The sequence below is a fragment of the Scleropages formosus genome, chromosome 14 (assembly GCF_900964775.1).
Source record: "Scleropages formosus chromosome 14, fSclFor1.1, whole genome shotgun sequence".
NCBI lineage: Eukaryota > Metazoa > Chordata > Actinopteri > Osteoglossiformes > Osteoglossidae > Scleropages > Scleropages formosus.
Genome location: NC_041819.1, coordinates 4,740,687 through 4,762,473, shown reverse-complemented (window position 1 = coordinate 4,762,473; position 21,787 = coordinate 4,740,687). Strand labels below are relative to the sequence as shown.

General features: G+C 39.0%; 1 protein-coding gene across 1 annotated transcript in view; it reads right to left on the bottom strand.

Moving 5' to 3' along the window:
• Positions 1-21,787, bottom strand: part of LOC108918293 (protein diaphanous homolog 3-like) — a 204,922-nt gene that overhangs the window by 56,298 nt on the left and 126,837 nt on the right. The window contains exons 20-22 of the mRNA XM_018725417.2: positions 21,003-21,242; positions 13,540-13,669; positions 3,343-3,467 (exon numbers count right to left, since the gene is read on the bottom strand). Of these exons, the coding sequence (XP_018580933.2) occupies positions 3,343-3,467; positions 13,540-13,669; positions 21,003-21,242 (495 nt within the window). The remainder of the gene's footprint in view (positions 1-3,342; positions 3,468-13,539; positions 13,670-21,002; positions 21,243-21,787) is intronic.

Here is a 21,787-nt window from a genome sequence, read left to right as displayed (position 1 = left end):
CCTCAACGACTACCGTCCTGTCGCACTCACACCCATCGTCATGAAGTGCTTTGAGAGGCTTGTCATGAGGCACATCAAGACCCTGTTGCCCCCCTCACTGGACCCCCTGCAGTTTGCGTTGTTGTCCAAAATGCTCAACAGATGATGCTATCACCACCATCCTCCATCTGGCCCTCACACATCTGGACAACAAGGATATGTACAGTATGTTCGAATGCTGTTCATAGACTTCAGTTCAGCATTCAACACAGCGGCTAACGGACTAATACAGAGCCAACAACCTGTCCCTGAACATGGACAAAACAAAAGAGATGGTGGTTGACTTCAGGAGAGCATGGAGCAACTACTCTCCGCTGAACATCAGCGGCTCTTCCATGGAGATCGTGAAGAGCACCAAGTTCCTTGGTGTTCACCTGGCGGAGAACATCACCTGGTCCCTCAACCCCAGCTCCATAGCCAAGAAGCCCAGCAGCGCCTCTACTTTCTGCATAGGTTGAAAAAGGCCCATCTCCAACCCCTCATCCTCACCACAATCTACAGACAGACTATCAAGAGCATCCTAAGCAGCTGCATCACTGCTTGGTTTGGTAATTGCTTCAGATTACAAGACCCTGCAGTGGATAGCGAGGACAGTTGAGAAGATCGGGATCTCTCTTCCCTCTAACATGGACATTTACAGCACACGCTGCATCCGCAAAGCCACCAGCATTGCGGATGACCCCACGCACCCCTCTAACAAACTCTTTATCCTTCTGCCATCTGGCAAAAGGTACTGAAGCATTCGGGCCTCACGGCCAGACTGTGTAACAGTTTCTTCCCCAAAGTCATGAGACTCCTCCATATTCAAGACTGACACTGGAACTATTGTCCGGTTTCAGTAATTATTGTCTTGTTTTAGTAATTGTTGCCATGTCTGCACACGTGCACTTTATGTAGTCTGTGTCGCTAACTGTGTTTTATGTAGCGACACGGTCCTGGGTGAATGTAGTTTCATTTCACTGTGTACTGTTGTGTATGGTTGAAATGACAATAAAGCCTCTCTTGACTTCTGTTGCGAGCTTTGCCACTTATCGCTTACGGACAGCAGAGGAACACAAAAAATAAATAAATGCATATATGCATTATTAAAAAAAACTTCAGTAAGTGCATGAAGAACTGTTCCATCTTAATTAAATGACAGACATTTGTGCCATTCTGTGCGCACTGAAACCTGTGACCTCATCACAGAGCTGAGTGAAAGATGTGAAGTGACATGCCAGAGTGTGTGGGCCTCTCCGCAGCTCCTGCATTACAGCTCACTTGATGGGACTATTTGCAGGGAGCCTTTTGACTGCTGGGCAAATTGTGTTCAGTGTTGCAGATGGACTTTTCAGTGCAGTGCCAACGTTGAAGCAATCCTCTACTTGGTGTACTAATCCACTGCCGAAGGAGGCTAAATGAACAATGGTCCTCATCAAAACATGCACAAAAATCTGCATTTTAACAGAGCAAGATATGAAGCACTCTATGCTTAGAAACCACTAAAAAAAATCAACTAAACATGACACAAACCATTTTCCCCCCATTCTCTATTAGTGATAGTTTTCAAAACCACATCCCCTACTGTTTTTCTGCTAAAGAAACAACCAAACAAAATAAAATAAAAACAATTCTGATCATTGTGGGCTAATGACAATGCAGCTTCAGGACTGAAAGACCCAGTCCAGGGCAGCCTTTATTAGAGACATTCTAAATTTGTCCATGGAAAATGTATACAGGTGAAGATTTAAAAAAATAATAATAAAAAAAAAAAGTATGTCTGTGTGCAGTCCTAGCTATAACTCCTTCTGTTACTGAAGACTGAGGAAAGAAATAAAAAAAAAAAAAAAAACCCCGAAAATGACTTTGGTCGCATTCAATGAAAAAGTAAACAAAAAACAAACCAAAAAAAAAGACCAGTCTTCATTACTGAATGCGGTCCTGGGATAAATGCTTCAAAGTCTGATAAGGATTATGGGATCATCTGAAAGATGCTGCTTGTGAGAAACTGCGCTGTGGAAGTATCGTATAAGAACGTTAAGAATCGCTGAGAAACGTAATCAGTCCTTTTTTCTACATGAGCCTTTTCTCGCTCTTTTGAAGAACAAAGGGTCTCTGCAAGCTTCCAGAGACCTCAGCCTCCAAAGTACACTTTTCTTGTTTAGATGCATGTTTTGTCTCTGTCATGATCGCCTAAACACTTTGTTTGCTTGGGGATTACAGGAAGTATATGCCTGACTCCTGCTCTTAAATGAGTCTCTGTCAGGAGAGACAGGATATTGAACACCACTCCACTGACTGCTTTCATTATTGTTTGCAAACAATAATCAAAAGGTAGCGGACAATCACTAGGGCCCATACCTGCAGTGCAGGTTTACTGAGAGAAAGAAAAAAAACAATAACAAATAGAGGCTCAATAATGACTTCTCCTCAGTGGGGTGGGGCCTATGACAGGTTGAACGTAGCCGCAGGCCAGTGTTCTTTTTTCATACAGCATGCGATCATAGAGCATCCAGAGATGTTTGATGCTCACTGATAAAACAGTATCAAAATTTAGGAGTATGAAATTCATTATAAAACTCTGCATCAAACTCAGTGCAATCATGAGAGCCGGGAGAAACTTTTGATTTAAGGCTTGGTTGCACTGGGCCAGAAACAACATAAAAGAAGAAATACTGACCCTGTCCAGTTTCCAGTGATGGAGAAAATGCATCACAGTGAGTGGTAAGGAGGGAATTATGGAGGTACTGTGTGGACCGAGTTGGAGGGAGGAGGAGGGGGTCAATTTGTTTGTCAGTCCTATGCGGTCGAGTGGCTCATGAAGCACTTCATATCACAGTGACATTTGGAAGAACGCTGATCCGCGCTGGAGATAAGGGATCACTGTGCTTCAGGCTACCGAATGATGATGAACCTCGCGCGAGTCAGTCATCAGCGAGGGGCCACAGCGGACCCACTGCTCGCCTGCCCAGAATAGTCAGGAAGAGCTGAAGTAACTTATATCCTCATTGAACCTTGCAAAAAGAAATAAAACGCAAAATTCCCTGAGGTTTTTGCCAAAGAGCACAGATTGCCGAGAAAAGAAATGAACGAAAATGTTGGGGGGGGGGGGGGGGGGGGCACTTACAAATACAGTGGCTAATGATTTTATGTATCTTGACTGTAAAGACTATGCTTCTCCATGTTAGATGTGGCCTGAGTGAGCAAGGCCAAAGTAGAAGGAAGAACAGTGTCGGGAAGGAAATAAGCAGCAACAGCAAGAAAAAACCAACAAGTTTACCATGACTGGACTTCAGTGAGGTTTCAAGCTATTAGAAAGGATATGGACATCTTTGTCACAAACATGTCCCTCGAGTCATCGGGGGCTGAGAACGTCTCCAGGTCCTTTTCGAGTTGCAGGAGCTGCTTCTCCATCTGCTTTAGATTCTTCTCCAGGTTTTCAGCAGAAACTGCTTGGCCAAGGAAAAGGAACAGTCATTAATAAAATTCTCCTCAGTATTTTTTTTTTTTTTTTTTTAAAAAAGTATGAGTTCAGTGGTGTTTCTTAAATGTTTACAAAACACAATGTAACTAACATTCCCCTTCAAACCAGTATTGTATTTGTATTAGATCAAAATGTATTTGAAACCAGTAAGATTGATAAACATGACAAATTATTACCAACAAAACTGCTAAAAAAAGCAATTAGTGAACACACAAGTTTTTTAAAACATATATATATATATATATATATATATATATATATATATATATACAAAAAAAAACCCAATCAAATAGTTGTTGCACTCTTTACAGCCTTCACTCAGACTTTTTAATCAAGCATGAATTCACATTATGATGAAATTATTTTCTCATTATGTTGTGGTAGCAGAATGAATTGTATTTAATTGTTTTTGGTCCCAAGAATGTAAATTTTTCAAAATTTCTGAAATAACCACTTTCAGAGATATTGAACACAAAAAGTGTTCAGCATGTTTGCAGTAATAGAAGGTGTCACACAAATCTTCCTGCTAACCCTTAACGCTTATGCATTAAAGTATTGGATGTATGATAATATACTGTTGCAATACTGAGAATGAAAACAACAGGAAAATGACTGCACAGCCATAACTCGGACCTCCAGATACATCTTGCATGGTATTCGCAGGATTAGTCCTTTCCTCACAACAGACTCTGCGCAACTACTTGTCCAGGCCATGGTGACATCCGATGTGGACTACTGCAACTCTCCCGTCTGGCCTTCCAGTTACTGCAATCAAACATTTACACCCGATACAGAACGCTGCTGCACGAGTTGTGCTTGACCTGACAAAGCGTTTCTACATAGCTCCCCTTCTCGTCTCTTTGCCTTGGCTTCCTACAGCTGCCCAGGTAAAATTCAAAACCCTGGTTATGGACTACAAAAGCATAAATGGAACTGCTCCCTAACATCTACAAGACTTGATCATCACTACTGCCCACTTGGTGGTCCCATGCATAAAAGGTCCAAAAGCAATAAGGTGTTTGGTTCTGGCTCCGATGTGGTGGAATGACCTCACTCAGAACTGCTGAATCTCTGTCTACATTTAAAAATGGTCTTAAAACTCACCTCTTCCAGACACCCTTCTCCCATGACCTCTTAAGTTCATGTAATGTGTAAATATTCATGCACTACAACTTTGAGATCACAGCTGTTAATAATGGATAAACTTTCACACAGCTATTCCGGTAAAAGTAAAGAAAAATTTTTTTTAAAAAAGGAAAAAATAGTGATGTGATTAGGAATTCTTGATAATTGGATAAACCTTTATGTAGCTACTGGTGTGACGTGCATTGGTTCTTATGACGGAAAGTAAAACTAACTGTACTTTAGAATCACATGTCTGCATCTAAGTATCACGTGTCTGCATCTAAGTCTCACTTTCTGCCAATGTAATGCACACACTGAATTTTCTATGAGATGTACGTATCTGCGAAATGAATAAATGTAAATGTAAGAACAGAAATGGCTGTCTCTCTTGCATTTATACATATGTAGCGGAGATTGTGCAGATGGTTATTTGGGGGCTGTGCGGTCCCCTCTGTTGCTGAGCTCGACAGAGTCGTCAGATGCCGCTGTGCTGCAGAGACAGTTGGTTTCCAAATGCATGACACGGCTAATTTACAATGGGAAGGAGCCACTAACTTACTCCACTGATCGCCTTTCTCCCCATGTGAAGACGGGGGACTAATTCCACCAATGACTTTGAGCTGTGACATTGCACTGTACTGCTCAGATAAGCAAGCAATAATAAGTTCCAAAAATTTTGTGTGTGTATGTGTGTGTATATATGTATAAACTGTATGGCAGCAGATATTAGGCATTGACTTCTGGCCTACAAGCACTGAGTGCCACTGAACGCCCTTCTGTGGGAGAAGCTAGTGCACTGGCTAGGGCTCTGGACTTGTACCATCAGTTCCAGGTTCTAGGAGGGAAATCAGTATACAACAGGGAGGAATGTAACCCGTAATAGTTTCCGACCTGTGTCACTGGGTTATATCTAAGTCTCTCTGGACTTCTACTGCTCATTGACATTGCAAATCACCCCAGTAGAGCATTTTCATGGGGACACACCACATCTGAGCATGGAACATATACATACTACGTCAATTCAGAAAAATGTTAGTCAAACCATTGCATCAGACTCCGTCATTATTCTAAAATTAGAACATTTCCCTGAAATGTCTACATTCACATTTGGTATTGTCTTCTCATGAACACTTTGTTATACTTTCTTTTGTAAATGAGTCATACACATTTTTTGATGAGTTGTTCTGCAAAGTGGTAAAATTCCTTGGGCACCAGTTTTATATAGAAAAGCCATAACTTCTGTCAAAATGTCTATGACAGTTGGCTGACTACATAAAATTCCACTTTGTGAATAAGCAGGATAGTCTTTCCTGTAGTTGGAAATATCTACATTTCAAGCTATAGCACTGTTAAGGAATCTACATGGACAGATCACATAGAAATTATATGAACCAATCACAGCAATGAACAAGAGATTCAAAACTCTAAATATGACAGCTAGGGCAATGTCATACACTACAGCATTAATCAGATACAGTGCAGTTCTTGACAGAATCATTAAAGCCCATTAAACTCTCCTTCCCTAGACAGGTACATTAACACCTATGAATGTGACAGAAACCCAGAAATCATTACATGAACAGGCAAAACTAAATGCAAATGAATAAATAAATTCAGCAGACATGAACTTTTAAAATATATTGGAGACAACGTTCTAAACCACTGAAAGCTGGATTTTGATTCACTGGCGCGCGCGCACACACACACACCAATGCCATTATTGCATCAGTGCAAGAAGAGCATCACTACGTTGGACGTCCTTGTTCTGCAAACATGGGATAAATCACTAAGACCAGTACACAGGAACTCTGAATGTCAACATCAGACCTCCATCACTGTAAACATCACAGCAACTAGACAGAGGTCCAAGAACAGCGCTGTTATTGAACATTTGAGTTATTGAGTCCATACTTTCAGCATCTCATTAAAAATTCCAGAGTTGCATGTTGCTTTGGAGAAAAGCATCTACTAAACAAATACATGTTAAAGCAAACACACTTGAAGGCCACTTGACAGCTAAATTAGACCACAAAACCCATTTACTTGCATTGTTGCTCTAACTGGGTTTGAGACAAAGGATCACAAGAGTGATAAGTAAACCCACAAGAGCTTTTATGCATCTTAATTTGCGCACACAAGAGAATATTCAGAAAGCTTCTCGCTGCCAACACATCTTACAGTTGGAACCAAAACTGACAATCCGTATTCATTTTGTGTATTTAATAGAATGGATGGCGGCAATATAAAGTTGAGAAACATTTTAAGCTCCAGAGAAAGTTTATATGAGATTTGAACATATTCAATAACGTCCCCAAACTTCAGCACCCTCTCATGGATCAGTATGAACGTTATGCTTGAAGGTAACCAGCAGTGCATAACTAAGCTGATTCTGCTGCGGCACACTGGGATGCGGTTTTGGCAGCCAGATCTGAATGCAGACACACACTGGTGATTTGTTCTCAAAATGAAATTTGTGCAGGTGTCCGGCTCTTAGGAGATGATATCGCCTCGCTACTGGGAATTGCTGACTGATGCACGCGTAAGTTCCTCTCGAGTGCCTTGCTTTGTGGAGCCGAAGATAAATATACCAATATTCCTTTGACTGGAGTCACAGAAACCAAATAAGAAAGAACAGTGATAAATGTGATTATCACACAGTGCATGATAGATGGAAAACGCTCTGGGAGCATGCTTGAAATAAGCATAGAATTGCAAAAGCAAGTGAAAAGGCATATTCCTTTTAAATCATCCAGTTAGAGTGTACTCACTGAGGTGGGGGTTCAGGAGGAACCTCAGAACAGCTACAGAGCTTAGAGCTCTCCCAGACCCTTGGTCTCTCCCAAACGCTCTCCCCCCACAATCCTTAACTAAAACATGTGGAGCACTTCATGCTGTCCCTGCCCCATAGTCTCTAAAAAGCTGCTCCCACAATCCTTCGCTAACTAATATTACGACGTGGCTGTAGTGTGATCAAGGGTACAGAAACATGGTACTATGGCACACACGACCACTATGATGTTGACCGTAACCAAAAATCAATATGGGAAAAAAAAAAAAAAAGCCTCTGCCTTTCAAACAAACATTTGAGATACTGGAAGTAAGCCAATGCAAATAAAGAGCAGCAAAAAAATTGAGAAGGGAGGGAGGAAGGGGGGGAGGAAGGGGGGGGGAAGGTCAGTTGTGACCTGTATTCAGTTAAGCTCCAGGCAACAAATGCTCCTGGGATACGAGGCAAACTTTTCACCAATTTCAATTTCAAAAAGCCTCTAAAACATGACAGTTTCAGCTCCTTTTAAAATACCAGCTGACAAATTGTATCCTTAAGGTAGCAATTTCACCCATTTTCTTTGTTTTAAAAAAAGAATATACGACTCTAAAAAGACCTTATTATAAACATAAGGAATAAAAGAGAAAAGCATCTGCTAAATAAATAAATGTAAACAGACCTAAAGTAGAGAAAACTATTCTGCTTTATTGATGATAATAAGAATCATCATCATGATCAAAATAATGATGAGCTAAGGAAAAGCATAGGTTTGCAAAGAAAAAGAGCCACACAGTGGATCCCTCGCTGGGACTCTGCCCCAGAAAACATCTCCATCTGGCTGGATGTGTCTGAGCGAGGGAGTAGCGCTCAGTCTCTCCCAGCTGAAACAACACGTGACAATTTTAGTAAAGCTGGAGTTTACATCGTCATCAATGTGTATGTTTATTTTTACATTTCTTTGCTTGTCTAACACTTTCACCCAGAGCAAGTGCACATCAATGCAGAGTTTATGTGTTTATTAGTACCCTCTTTCTACACTGGCTACACTGTGAATGCTTGAACGACTTTCTCTCCTTTTCATACATGTCAAACAACATTCCTCTGCAATGGCAGGTAAAATTGCAATTTTCAACAACTGACCCTCATAAAAAAAACACAAATGCTCAACATCTGACACCAGCAGAAAGAATGCTGAACAAAACTGCAGTAATTAACACAGAGAACTACATGCAGCAAGCACACGCAAGCGTGAACACCGAGCAGAAGCACAGACCCCAAACCATAGTGATTCACATGTTAAGTAGAGTAGGTATTGCTGTAGGACCCTTGAGCAAGGCACTCGTCCTCTGCCAATCAAGTAAAACAAAGTGCCACAGCAGAACCTCGCTGGTCGAAATTAATATTGGGATGGAAAACTAACCCTTTCAGGGCCTTATCATATGACTGTTCCACAGCAGTTTCAATTTTAAATTTGCCCACATAAAAATCATTTACACGCTGAGCATAGGAAATGATAACTTCCTTTAATACATATGCTTACACAATTTTGTTAGAGAAAAGTATAAAGATGCTGCAATATGAAACTGACTATGCAACAAAATTTCATGGTTGGGCCAATGCACAAAGTATGCAGACACCTGTTGAGTTAAGACCATTAAAGACATTAACACATCTGTATCACAAGGGCACACATTTTTCAAGACGTGGCTTTTATGGGAACTATTTCTTTAAAAAAATAATAAAAAAAAGGACTCCTGGGCACTCTTCAATAACAGAACTGTGAGAGAACAAAAAGAAAATCTGAGTATTTCAGAAAGTTAGATCCCCCATTGATACATTACTATCCCCGTAAGTCAAGATGAAATTAATTTAGTTAACAGGCTGAATTAAGCGACTTGCAGAAGGCATTCCATTAGGCGTCTGGGCTGCAGGGGGAGACAAGGCTACGTTTGCCCACGCCATTTGCATTTGGCCTTTATGTGCTGAAGAGGCTATTACAATTTCATTTATCGCCCTCTCAAAGCACTTTGCACATTGCGAATATGTGTGGTGGCAGTGCACTAACTGACACTATCAGTTCCATCTTTGTGTGGTTCTAAAGCTGTGACTGTTTCATGCTCTCACTTTCAGGGTAATGTTTGAAGTTGCAGCTTATAAGGGTGAGTTGGGCCTACACAGAAAATGCTTCCTCATTCTACATGTGAGTTCTTTGGGAATCAACATTTGCACTAGCGGTCAGAACAAATTTATTTTACTCTATTGTTTAACTTTCTGCAGTTTAAAAAAAAAAAAAAAAAAAAAATCAATGTGTTTAAGTAGAAATTTTTCACTACAGTAGTCTCTCCCTTCATTTTGTGTATTTAATAGAATCGCTTTCCGTGGTTTCAGTTACCCGCGGTCAATTGCAGTCCGAAAATATTAAATGGAAAATTTCAAAAGTAAACAATTTATAAGTTTTAAATTGCATGCAGTTCTGAGTAGCGTGACAAAAATTTGCGCCGTCCTGCCTGGGACGTGACTCAACCCTTTGTACTAGGAGGGGCACGGTGGAGCAGCAGATTTGGCCTCTGCCTGCTCTCTGGTGGGTCCGGGTTCTAGTCCCGCTTGGAGTGCTTTGCCATGGACTGGCATCCCGTCCTGGATGTGCCCCCTTCAGCCTTGTACCCTGTGTTGCCTGGTTAGGCTCCAGCTCGCCACGAGCCCGCTTGGGACAAGCGGTTTCAGTGTGTGTGTTTTTTGTTTTATAGATTATTTTTAAAAAAAAAAAAAAAAAAAAAAAGAGAGATAGAAATTAAAATCTTTAATTACCCTGCACACCAAAGCCAGGCGATTCATGAAAGGGCCAAATGCATATAAAATAAACTTACAGTAACAAGATTTAATGTTGTAAACTTACAACTTTGTGCGTGGACTGGCTTCAAGAAGGTGAAGGTTATATGTCACATGTAAATGTACGAATAATTAGAAAACTAAAGAGTGCTAGACTGCAACCTGGATTGAGGGTTTGCCGTTGTCACGGTGCAGCATGTCTCAGCCTCTCTCACAGCACCGCCTGGCTACATATTCAAACGCTGTCTCAGTTTATTGTGTTGTACTGAATTCCACTCACTTGGACTAGATATGTTGCAGACAAAATATATGACTAAACAGACTGATTAATAAGGAGTGGTATTAATATCCAGAAACATGATATAAGGGGGGGACAAAGAGAGCAAATAATCCAGATTGAGTGGAATTCGTTATTCGTGAGGTTCATATTGGAAACACGGAGAGACTGGTTTCTACTACAAATAATTTGACATGTCGAAAGCAGTTTCAACAAGAACAAACAAAACTTCTCACTGCAGCAGAGAGCAGTTACTGAGCTTGGCACTCCATACAATTGACTTTGTGTTATGACTAAAGTAAAAGGGAGGAAACTGATACGGTGATTGATTGCCATAAGAAAATGTATTTTAAAACATAAATCGAGTTGTGCTGTGCAGGGGGTATATCATGTAACAGTGTACCCAACATAAATGTACACAGGTAGAAAAAGATTTTGCCTATAGTAACTAAAGGGTTATGGAGAGCGGCGCCAATAGTTGATGTCAGTGAGCACAGTAGTTAAATCACTTAGTTTGATCACACGGAATGCCGAAAACACACACCTCTTCACAGTGAGGCCTACATTCTCAGTCAATGTGAGTTAGTCATCACTACTAGGAAAGCTTTAAGTTTCCTTTGTTCATTTCATTTGATTGTGTGTTTATACACTATCAGTTTCTCAATGGTGAAATCCTCCTAGACCGCTAGCGGATACCTGAAATCGTGGATAATACCGAAACCCGTATAAACTGTGTTTTTTCCAATACAGAAGAAGAAGAAAGAAAATGAAGGACTAATGCCCAGGTCCTCATAAGTATTGATTTTTCAAATAAAGTGCTTGTATTAAAAAAAAAAAAATAAAAAATAAAAAAAGGGGGTTACTTGAACACAAGCATTGAGATACCGCGACAATCTATCTGACTGCTACTAATTGATTAATGGGCGGGTAGCGTATACAGCGTGGATACACTGGAGAAAGAGATGATTCATTTCCCGGGCGGGGCAGCACAAGATTTCACCACACTACTCACGGCTGCGAGCAACTTAAAATTTATTAATTGTTCACTTGTGGAATTTTACATTTAATATTTTCGGACCGCGGGTAACCAAAACCACGCAAAGCGAACCCGTGGATAAGGGGGGGGGGAACTAATGTAGTGAAAAATTTATATTTAAAAAGCACAAATAATTTTACTTTTCAAAAAACACAATTAGATAATATTTATTAAGATGTCAAATAATCTGCTGTTCACCAGGCAGGAACACACACTGGTAGACTTCCCTTCAAAAGTCTTGGCCCAAAAGTTTCCCATGAGGTGGAAAATAATGCGCTGTGACAGTCAGCAACCAATTGTCTATCTGCCAAGGGTGCTGCTAGGGGCAATATGACCACAGTGGATGTACATCAATTTTTTAACTCATGTCAGCCTGTTTAAATTTGTTGTGACATGTCTTACTCCACAGAAGGAATTTATAATTGAGAAATTAATGCAACTAAGTTCTGGTCTAGAAAACATACAGTAAGCCAAATGCTGCAAACCTAATGTTCACAAATGTCTGCTGTGCACTGAAGCAATATAACAAAATGCATCTTCCCAAACTCCCATTACTAGTGTAGCATGAAGAATTTATGAGAAAGTGGGAATATAAAATTTTCTGTTTCCTCCACAATTACTGTTAGTTCTGTTAAAAAAAAAAAAAGAGAGGTTATTTATGAAGCAAAGCTGAACTTCTGCAAAACTAGACCATTTTCTATTTTAAGTGAAAGAAAAATAACTTTAAAGTCATGCAGTAGGTCCCTGAATACGAACTTGCAAATAAACTTTGCCATCACAAACTTTGAGACATTTTATTATTTAATTTTTCATACACAGCTAGAACACCATCTGGAACTGCAGACCAAAGCATTACCTGATGCACCAATTGATAGCAATCATGAACAGTAACAGCAGCCTTAAGTCTTTTTTTTTTTTTTTTTTTTTTTTTACAGAAAAAGTGTAGAATGGAAACAAAAGGGAACAAACTGTAGGTGTGCCCCTATGGCTTCTACATCGACCACTTTTCATCTGCCAGTGAAGTGCTGCTTCCCCGTCATCCTGTAGCTCCATATAAAAGCTCTATTCTCAACATAATAGCCAGTTGTATCTTATTTACCTTGAAGAGTACACAATGAAAATGTGTTTTTTTTTTTTTTTTAAATTTAATTTTAAAAAAAAAAAAAAAAAAAAAAACTTTCTAGTTATGGTTTTACTTCTGTTATCACCCTTGTACTAATGACTTTTGTATGATGTGTGGCATTACAAAAAGGGATGCCGGAGCCACAGATGAGCACAAACACCTTTTTAACATCCTAAACAAATTTCAAAGAGAAAAAAGGATCTGCCAAACCAGAAATAAGTGACCCAAAAAATACAAAAAGAAAAACTATTAGGACAACTTTTGACCATTCCCATTAGATCCATAAGAGTACCTTCAGTAAACGTTTCTATCTGTCTCAGGTAAAATATGTTGCTATAGATACAAGATCTTCTCAGAATCCCTATACTTTGAATAAAAATTCACTTGTCGTGATACTGCAGATCATCTTGCACTGGTTCTTCATAAGAACAGATATAAACTCCCCAATAGCAACATGGCGCTTAAAGAAACTCATGAAGGAAAAAGTACTTTATCATACAGAGAATTAAATTGTCTGGTCCTGCTGAGGAATCTCAAATAAAACCTACGTAAGCTATTCAACACGACTACACCTACTTGTGCAGTGCGTGTATTTTCTTTCAGTTAAGGTAACATGTCATAAAAATATGGCCTCTGGGGTGCCTGACCCAATTTGGTGGTCAAATTTGAAGAGGTATTGCTTTTGTGTGCAGATGTCTCATGGACACAGACTGGAGATGAGGCACTCAACACTGGCACCATACACTCTAACAGGCATACCAGGGCACACGAAGTGGCATTATCACACAACACCTACATTGCAAATTAAGCCACTGGTTTCCCCAGAGTGCAATGCTGCCAAGTGCAAGCACTACATATCTGAAGACTTGACTGAGCTCACCTCGGCTGGCCTTGTCAACGTGCTGGAGGTCTTCCACAAACCTGAGCACCTCAGGAAACTGCTCCTCGCATATCTCTGCCAGAAAGTGCAGCAGGGTGGTCGTCTGATCTGCCGATTTGGTGTCCTTGAGCTGGAGGAAATATCCAGGAGAGCAGTGATGAAAACAACATGCAGCATTTTTCTTTTTTTTTTTTTTTTAAAACTTAAAAGGACAGCAGCACTTTGACAACATGCTTTATTAATAAATGCTTCAATTCGTTGCTGGCATGGGAATAATAAAATTAGAGAAATTATTGTATTACTGCATTGTTTGCTTTTCTTCTGCAAGTTATGAGAGAAATTCACTGTAGTGGCCCTTTTTATTGACTTTATAAGGGAACAGAGTAGTACTTTTACCTCCAACTAGGCAGATATTTGTTGAAAGCACTATAAGCATTTGGTTTGTCATCGACATTCATATTAATTTCAGAAATACACATTTTCTTAAAGAAAAAACAATAGAAAGGTGATCAGGAATCGATATTCTGATAGTTCTATGCAACTATTTGTGTGATGAAGATTGGTGCATATGGTGGAAAGAATAACTGCACTTAAGAATCATGTCTGCAGTTAGGTCTCTTGCTCCTAATGTAATGGACACATGGAGGAAAGCATCTGCTAAATGAATAAATGTATTTTTTTTTTTTTTACCTGTCCTCCAATCACAATATTTCAAATATTATGTTACAATAAACAATATAAGTGAATTCATCATTTCCTTAACTTCAATTCCTGAAAATATTCATAATGAAACATTATTTTTGAAAGTATGAAGCAAAACTAAGGAATGCTCCCTTCATTACATGAGTGTGGGAACAGCTGGAAGTATAGCAGGTCTATCCCAGCACGCTGAGCCTGTTGTGAAGAGAGGTACATTACCAGGCATGACATGCTGGCATTACACACGCTAAAATGTCAGAAAGCATCATTATTCTGCAGAAAATCCAAATGAGTCAGCTAATGGAGGAGAAAAAATTCAAAGAAACAGGACTCAAAAGGTCAAGCTCTGATATTTCACCAAATGCTTTGGGTCTGCCTCTGATGACAACTGGAGCAGTGCAAAGGAAGAGTGCCCCTTTCACCAGCCTCGTAGACAAGTAAAATTACAATCTGTACACTAGTCAAACTCTGTTTGGTTACTTAAAGATGGAAGAAGGGATGGAAAATGGATAAATAAATGAAGAAACATGTATGTCCTATAGAAAGAAATTAAGCACCGTAAAACAGGTCTAATGAACATAGAAAACAGTTACTCAAATAACACTTACTAAACATTCAGGGTCATAACTCTTCCCGTTACTAAAAATATTAAAAATAAAGACGAAGCAAGTCAAGCAATATAATTTGGGCTTCTTCACAGGATAAAGCTTTTTTTAATTTTTTTTTTTTTTTTTTAAACTTGGCTTATTTTCATAACTATTGCTTCTCTCATAGTCACATACAAATCAGATCTTGCTTTTATTTTGCAAAGGTGATTGTCTGACTTTAGAAAACAGTATGGGTCAGATGTCACACTTAGTATGAAACATAACAGTCAATCTACAAGACAGTACTGCCACTGCATAAGCATATTTTCAGAAACAAAACACACAGAAGAAAAGAATTCAGGGGAAATGAGACAAGTTGTAATTTTAGATTTATATTTATTCATTTAGCAGATGCTTTTCTCCAAAGCAACGTAGTTATTAGTATTGTGGCAGTGATCAGTTCTTTTAAATCTTTTTTTACGCAAGAAATCTTTCATATGGTAGAAATTTCAGTTTTCACTTTACAAAATAAAGTTGGTTTTATGAGTTTAGCTCAGGTGAAGATTTATGTATGTCTCAATTATCAGAAAAATTACAACTTAGTTTTACAAATTACATCTCACCTGAAAAAAGTAAATACTTGCTTTTTAAAACTGCTTTCCGCACATAAAAATGCATTCTTTGTGATAAGACAGCATCTGAAGGAAGACATCAGAGGAAAATGTTTCATCTCTGACAAGTTAATTTGCTGGCCCATACTAAAACTGCAAACAAATTGGAAAAGCAAACTGTTTTCCCTGTCAATTATGATTATCATCACACAATTTCAATAGAGACTCTTTGTGCAAGCACTAGCTGTTCTGGAAAAAAGGGAGCAAGAGCAGAAGGAAATGAATTTGATTAAATGAGAGAGATACAAAATATAAACATTAAATTCTGTAAGGCTGTCTACATGATTACTTTAAAAATCTGATGTTTTAGAAGTGGGGAGGGGGAAAGGGCCCAAAATGAAAAATGTAAAGGTTTTTAGCTTTGGCCCCAATGTGATGGAATGAGCTCTGCCTCTCACTCAGAACTGCCAGGACCCTCTAGATATTCACAAGGGGTCTCAAACATCTTTCATACCCATTTCTCTTATCTTCTGTCTGCTCACCATACTACATTATCTTACTCACTCACTTTTCATTACTGCTTGTCCAAGTCTGGGTCACAGTGGTTTAGAGCCTATCCTGGAGTCAGTGGGCACAAGGCTACGATGGGTACACCGTGGACAGGATTCCAGTCCCTTGCAGTGTAGTGACCAACCGCCAGACACAGATAAGACACACACACACACGACAATGTAGCGTTGCCAGTTTCCCCAAACTGAATATATTTGGACTTATGGGAGGAATCTAGAGCACCTGGAGGAAACCCAGGGACAACACGTCTGAGCTGGATTTGAACAGACACCTGAAATGACCGGTCCTACTCACTGCACAACCGTGTTACCCTACTTGATTATCAGTTTTAAAAGAAGGGGGGGGGGGGGGGGGGGGGGAGTTGCACGTCCTATCAATTCTGTAGGCATCTGCTCGTGTAATTTGCGCTGGCAAAATCACTGCTATTGCACTAAGTGACCATACTTCAAGAATCATGTGTCTGCATCTTCCTCTCTCTTGATTAAATGCACTTCTAGTTAGTCTGAGCTGTATGTCATTTTGGCAAAAAGTGTCTGCTAAATGAATGAATTTAAATTAAAAAAGTTTTCTGTACATTCCCCATTATAAAATTCTACACCTATGAGAAAGATTTTCTGCACAGCAGCCATTAAAATGTGAACCAAAGAAACAAATTTGATCCTTTTAAAAATACCTCACACTGTGAATGCTAAAGTTCTGTATATCTACAGAGATACTAACATTTTTTACTGATACTCATACTGTGTGTGCATGACTGACAAAGAAAATGTATTTCACTAGTGTATGGATGAGTGACTCATTGTAAGTAGTGTATATAGGAGTATAAGGTGTGGGCTGATTGCACTACATAGTGTCCATGGGAAGTCATTTTGGAAAAAAAACAGGGCTTTATTCATTCATTTTCAGGTAAGCTGAGAGCTCCAAGTTGCCCCCTGAATGAGTTACTGGAAGTAGATGGACAAGTGATTTAACTGATTTTCAACAAATTAAAGAACTACTTCAGCATTAGTGAAATACAATTCAGTAGTTGGGTGGCACAGCGAGTAGTGCTACTATCTCACAGCGCCTGGGTGGTACAAGAGGACAGGAGTTAAATCTCCGCTCAGTCTGTGTGGTATTTGCATGTTCTCCCCGTGTCTGTGTGGGTTTCCTCCGGGCGCTCTGGTCCCCCCCCCCACAGTCCAAAGACATGCTCTCAGGTTCCCCCATAGTGTATGAGTGACACAGAGAGAGTGTGTTTCACTGGTGTATGGATGAGTGACCCATTGTAAGTAGTGTATCTAGCAGTGTAAGTCACCACAGTGAATAAGGTTTGTGGGCTGATAAAACTCCATAGAGTTCATTGGAAGTGGCTTTGGATAAAAGCGCCTGCTAAGTAAATAAATGTAAATTTACATTAGACTATAAATGTTCAGCGACACCTTTGTGCATACAGGGGTGTTCAGCCCAGAGTCTGCTGGAGGGCTCACAGCTGGCAGACAGGCCAAGGCTGTTGAACCTCTATGAGGACATCAGATGACAAAGATTTATTTATTTATTTATTTATTTATTTATTTATTTATTTTTTTTAAAAAAAGGGTGCAATGCACAACTAAATTCAATGTGAAATGAAAAGAGTAGGTGCCACCAACATTCTTGGGGCAAATTATAAAAGCCTCTGAAACCCTCTTATCTACAACAATTTAAGAAAAAGCGAAAGTAAAAGCTGTTTTTAAAATGCTCCTTTGGACATTACAACAATACTTAAGAGGAACACCAATAGCTTTCTATGTGAATGATACATACAAAATAAGGATGAAACCCCAATTAAGCTTTTCACAGATGATAAACTAAAGAAATGCACTAAGAAAGCCAAGTAATGTCCGCAACTCACCTGCCTGCAGAAAGTTTTAATTTGGTTTACCAGGCCAAAAACATTTCACCATCACTTCTGGCCATAACTGCAAATTTCTCTTTTTGTAGGTCTGTTCAAAAATGAGGGAACCATGCTCTAACAAGACTTCTCTGTGATTAATGAACAAGCAGAATGTTGCTGTGGAAACTGCACTTAACAGCGCTTTTTCAATAGTGCATTACAGCTTGCCAGTAATTAAATGACAGTTCTTTGCTCTTTGCTGACCAATCATGCTACCTGAAAATAAGCATCCTCAGGGGCTGATCTGGAAGACACCCATGTGCATTAGACTGAACTCTTCATCTGGTAATAATGCCATCTAAAATACACGGACAGAAGAAAAATACAAAAGAATTACACATTCTCTGAACCTCACCACCCATTCAACTCTTTGCAACGGCAGGCTAAAAAAGCATTTAAGAAAATGGATCATATGCACATTATTTTCCTGGATGGTGACAGGAAGGTGGCATACTGAGTTACCTCGGGCACAGCTGAGGCATACTCGGCCCTACTCAGCTGACAGTCCTTACATGTAATGTGTAAACGAATGGAACACTCGACTTTCCCGCTAATGTGGCACATACGTATTTTTAGAGGTAAATCCATAAGGTGTCATCTTGGATAATACCTCATTATTCACTGCAGTCTTCCTCACTTTCCAGATGAGACTTACATTACAGGGATCCAGTATATTCGAGTTGAATATGGTATAAAGGGTGAGGAAAAACTGAACGTGGGAACATTTTCTGCATTCAAACTGAAGAACTTCAGACTTCCACAAAAATTGGGATTTATCTTCTAATGCAAACCTTCAGCACAGCAATAATGAACAACATTAAGCTGCATAAGGCCATTTTCTAAATACTACTTAATTGAACACCGGGAGATTTTGTTTCCAGTCAAAGCCTCCCATTTCTCTGAACATTAGTGTGATTAATGAATACAAAGCTCCTGGAAAGCAGTTTTATCTTAAAGATCTGTAAGCATGGAGATCTTAGAGATTTAAAAACCAAAACATTTTAACTTTAGTTTATAATCAAAGATTTATGTCGCTTTAGAGAAAATCAGCAGCTAAATAAACGTAAAGTTAAATAATCTGAAATGTATGTTACTTGAGAGTGAGGAGTTTTTATCATTCACTTACCAAATCCCTAAAAATATATTCAACCTGTTTTTGTCATCCCATGTGAACATGTTTAAAATGTATACAAAAAACATGGCTGAAGGCAATATTTCAACAAAGCAATTATAGGCTTCCATCTCACAACTCTTTTCTGAATACCTGCTTGTAAGGTGAATTCTCCTAAAGAACTGTTGTCATTTACTTAAACCAGAAAACAAAATATTTTCTTGAGAAATTATAGGTTCACTTATAAGACCATAACTTGAAGTGGCTTGAGTAACTGCAATGCTGCAGCAGTGATGACACTTGACATGTCCCATAAAGTGAAAGGGGGGGGTTGGCAATGTGGTTTCCACCTGATGGCTCTGGGCACCTTTAAATCCAGGTCTAAGAGCCACATGTTCTAAACTGTTTATTGATTTGCTCCTTTTTATATCTCCTTTCCCTCTCATAATGTATTGTCCTATTTCTATTATATTGCTACTATTACTTTATTTTGCAGTTTTATTCTGTTCTCAGGCCATGATGACCTGTGACATGGTGCATCCTGGGTTCCAAGGTTCTGAATGAGATCACTGCTCAGCCTGTGTTTACATGTCCCCCTCATGTTTGCGTGGCTTTGCTTTCCTCCTACAGTCGAAAGACGTTTCAGTTAGAACAGGTCACTTTAGACCACCATCAATGTTTATGAGAGACAATGTCTGCACGAAAGCATTTCTGCAATAGACATGCAGTTGTAGATAATGGATGGGATGCCAATGTATTTTAAATACTGATGTTTATCATAAATGATAAAACACCTACAATTTCTGTATTTCCATTACTTATACCTAAATATTTACACTTTACCGTAACACACTTTGAGAAGCATTTTTTAATGCACTATAAGAAATAAAAAATTATTGGAACAATACTTAATCAGGCAATTTTCATAATTACCATTATCACTCGTAACACTTGCAATCGCTCTCATTTGTGCTATTGGTATGGCATAATTTGCGATGTAGTTAATTGCCAACTTTGTTTTGTTTTTTTTTTTTTTTTTTTTTTTTAAAACACAGCACAGGGTCAAAATGGCATACAGACAGACAGACAGTACACAGAGAGAAAGCTAATTTGTCACAGGTATGATCATGCAGCACTTCCTAATAACTTTCAGAAGGGTGTCCAGATATTCCAGAATTCGTTGGAGTTCATGCAAATAAAATGCCAGTTTTGAGTGGGAAAGAATTAAGAGAATTCTGTGCATTTATCTCAGATTGAGAGGTTTTCCTATGTTTTCCCAACTTTTAACACGTTCTTTAAAATAAGTCATACAAAGATACGTCAATTTGAGTTACAAGAATGCAACTTTACGAGTTTCATTTAATACCTCTATTTTGGCTTGCAATGCATTTCTTTGCATTTACAAGGACCAGATCTGGATTTTCTGTACCTCCCGACTACTGAACAGCACGAAATGGTGACCTGCAGGTACACAGCTCTGACAAGACATATGCAGGAGAACCTACATAACACAGGGATTTGATATCTGTCCTCAAAATGCAAAATTTCTGGCAGAAATTACATTTGCTCATAAAACAAATTCCTAAGAACACCTTCATTATGAGAGGGAAATAAGCATAAAAATGCCAAAATCCACTTTTGGATAAGCTGATCTCATTCATTCTACAAATGAAATGTAAGATATGATATATGATTTATATGACATAAATATACAATAAAAATTGCTATTAAAAACAAAAAAAGCTGTACATTCTCTTTGGCGCAAGGGCCAGAAGACTCTCCAGATGAAATATTTTGCTCAAAAGGCATTTTTCAAACAAACAGCTATACTGAAGAGTTCAAATATAAATATAATAATGTATGTTGAAATAAGTAACTATTTGGGGAAAAATGTAAAAGGAGAAATTTTGAGGCATAAACTTTAACAAATGTCTGTGGAGAGCTTGTAAGAGAAAATAAAACAAGCTTACTTTGCAGAGGGAGCCAAGTTCGAAGCCATAGGACTGCGCATTGCGAGAGCCGGCATTCATGTAGTTGCCAATGAGCAGGACGAGCTCGAGCACCTTGCTGAAGCTCCTGCTCTTGCGAATCTCCTCACAGGCCACGTTTACAGCCATGATGCCAGGTCGGATGTTATTGACCTGCTCCTCGAACTGCAGCTTAAACAGGATGGAGTTGAGTCGTGGACGAAGCCTCTTCACGCTGCTGATCTGGGGATGGGAGGACAGTCAACTGTTGCTCTGCTATGAAGAACACCTTATTTAAATGGCAAGATTCCTAAGAGATACTCCAGTACAGGAGCGCTGCATGTAGGAATTATTAACCATGAATAAAAACTTCTACATTAATTCTTTGAAACACAAATACACAAAAAATGGAGACTGAAGTAAACTTACACACAGACAAATATATAGTTCAACAGCCAATCATACATTTGTCAAAGTTAAGGCCAGGTTGCTGAATTTCAGTTAAAGCAGTTTTTAAACAGAAATGTCTACAAAATTGAAAACATATTCTTGATAGTCTCAGCAGTATTTGGCTGGAAGTTTTGCAGTCAGTGAAGGAATAATATGGACATAAGGAAATGAAGCATGATTTAAATATTTTGCTCATACAGTCATAAGAAATAATTATAGGCTCTGCTTCACTAAACTTATCTGTACATGAAAAACAGCAGGTAAAACGCATTAAGCCAAATTAGTTTTAATACTAGCACGAATGGTTATTTCTTTAACACTGTTTACAAAACATCTGA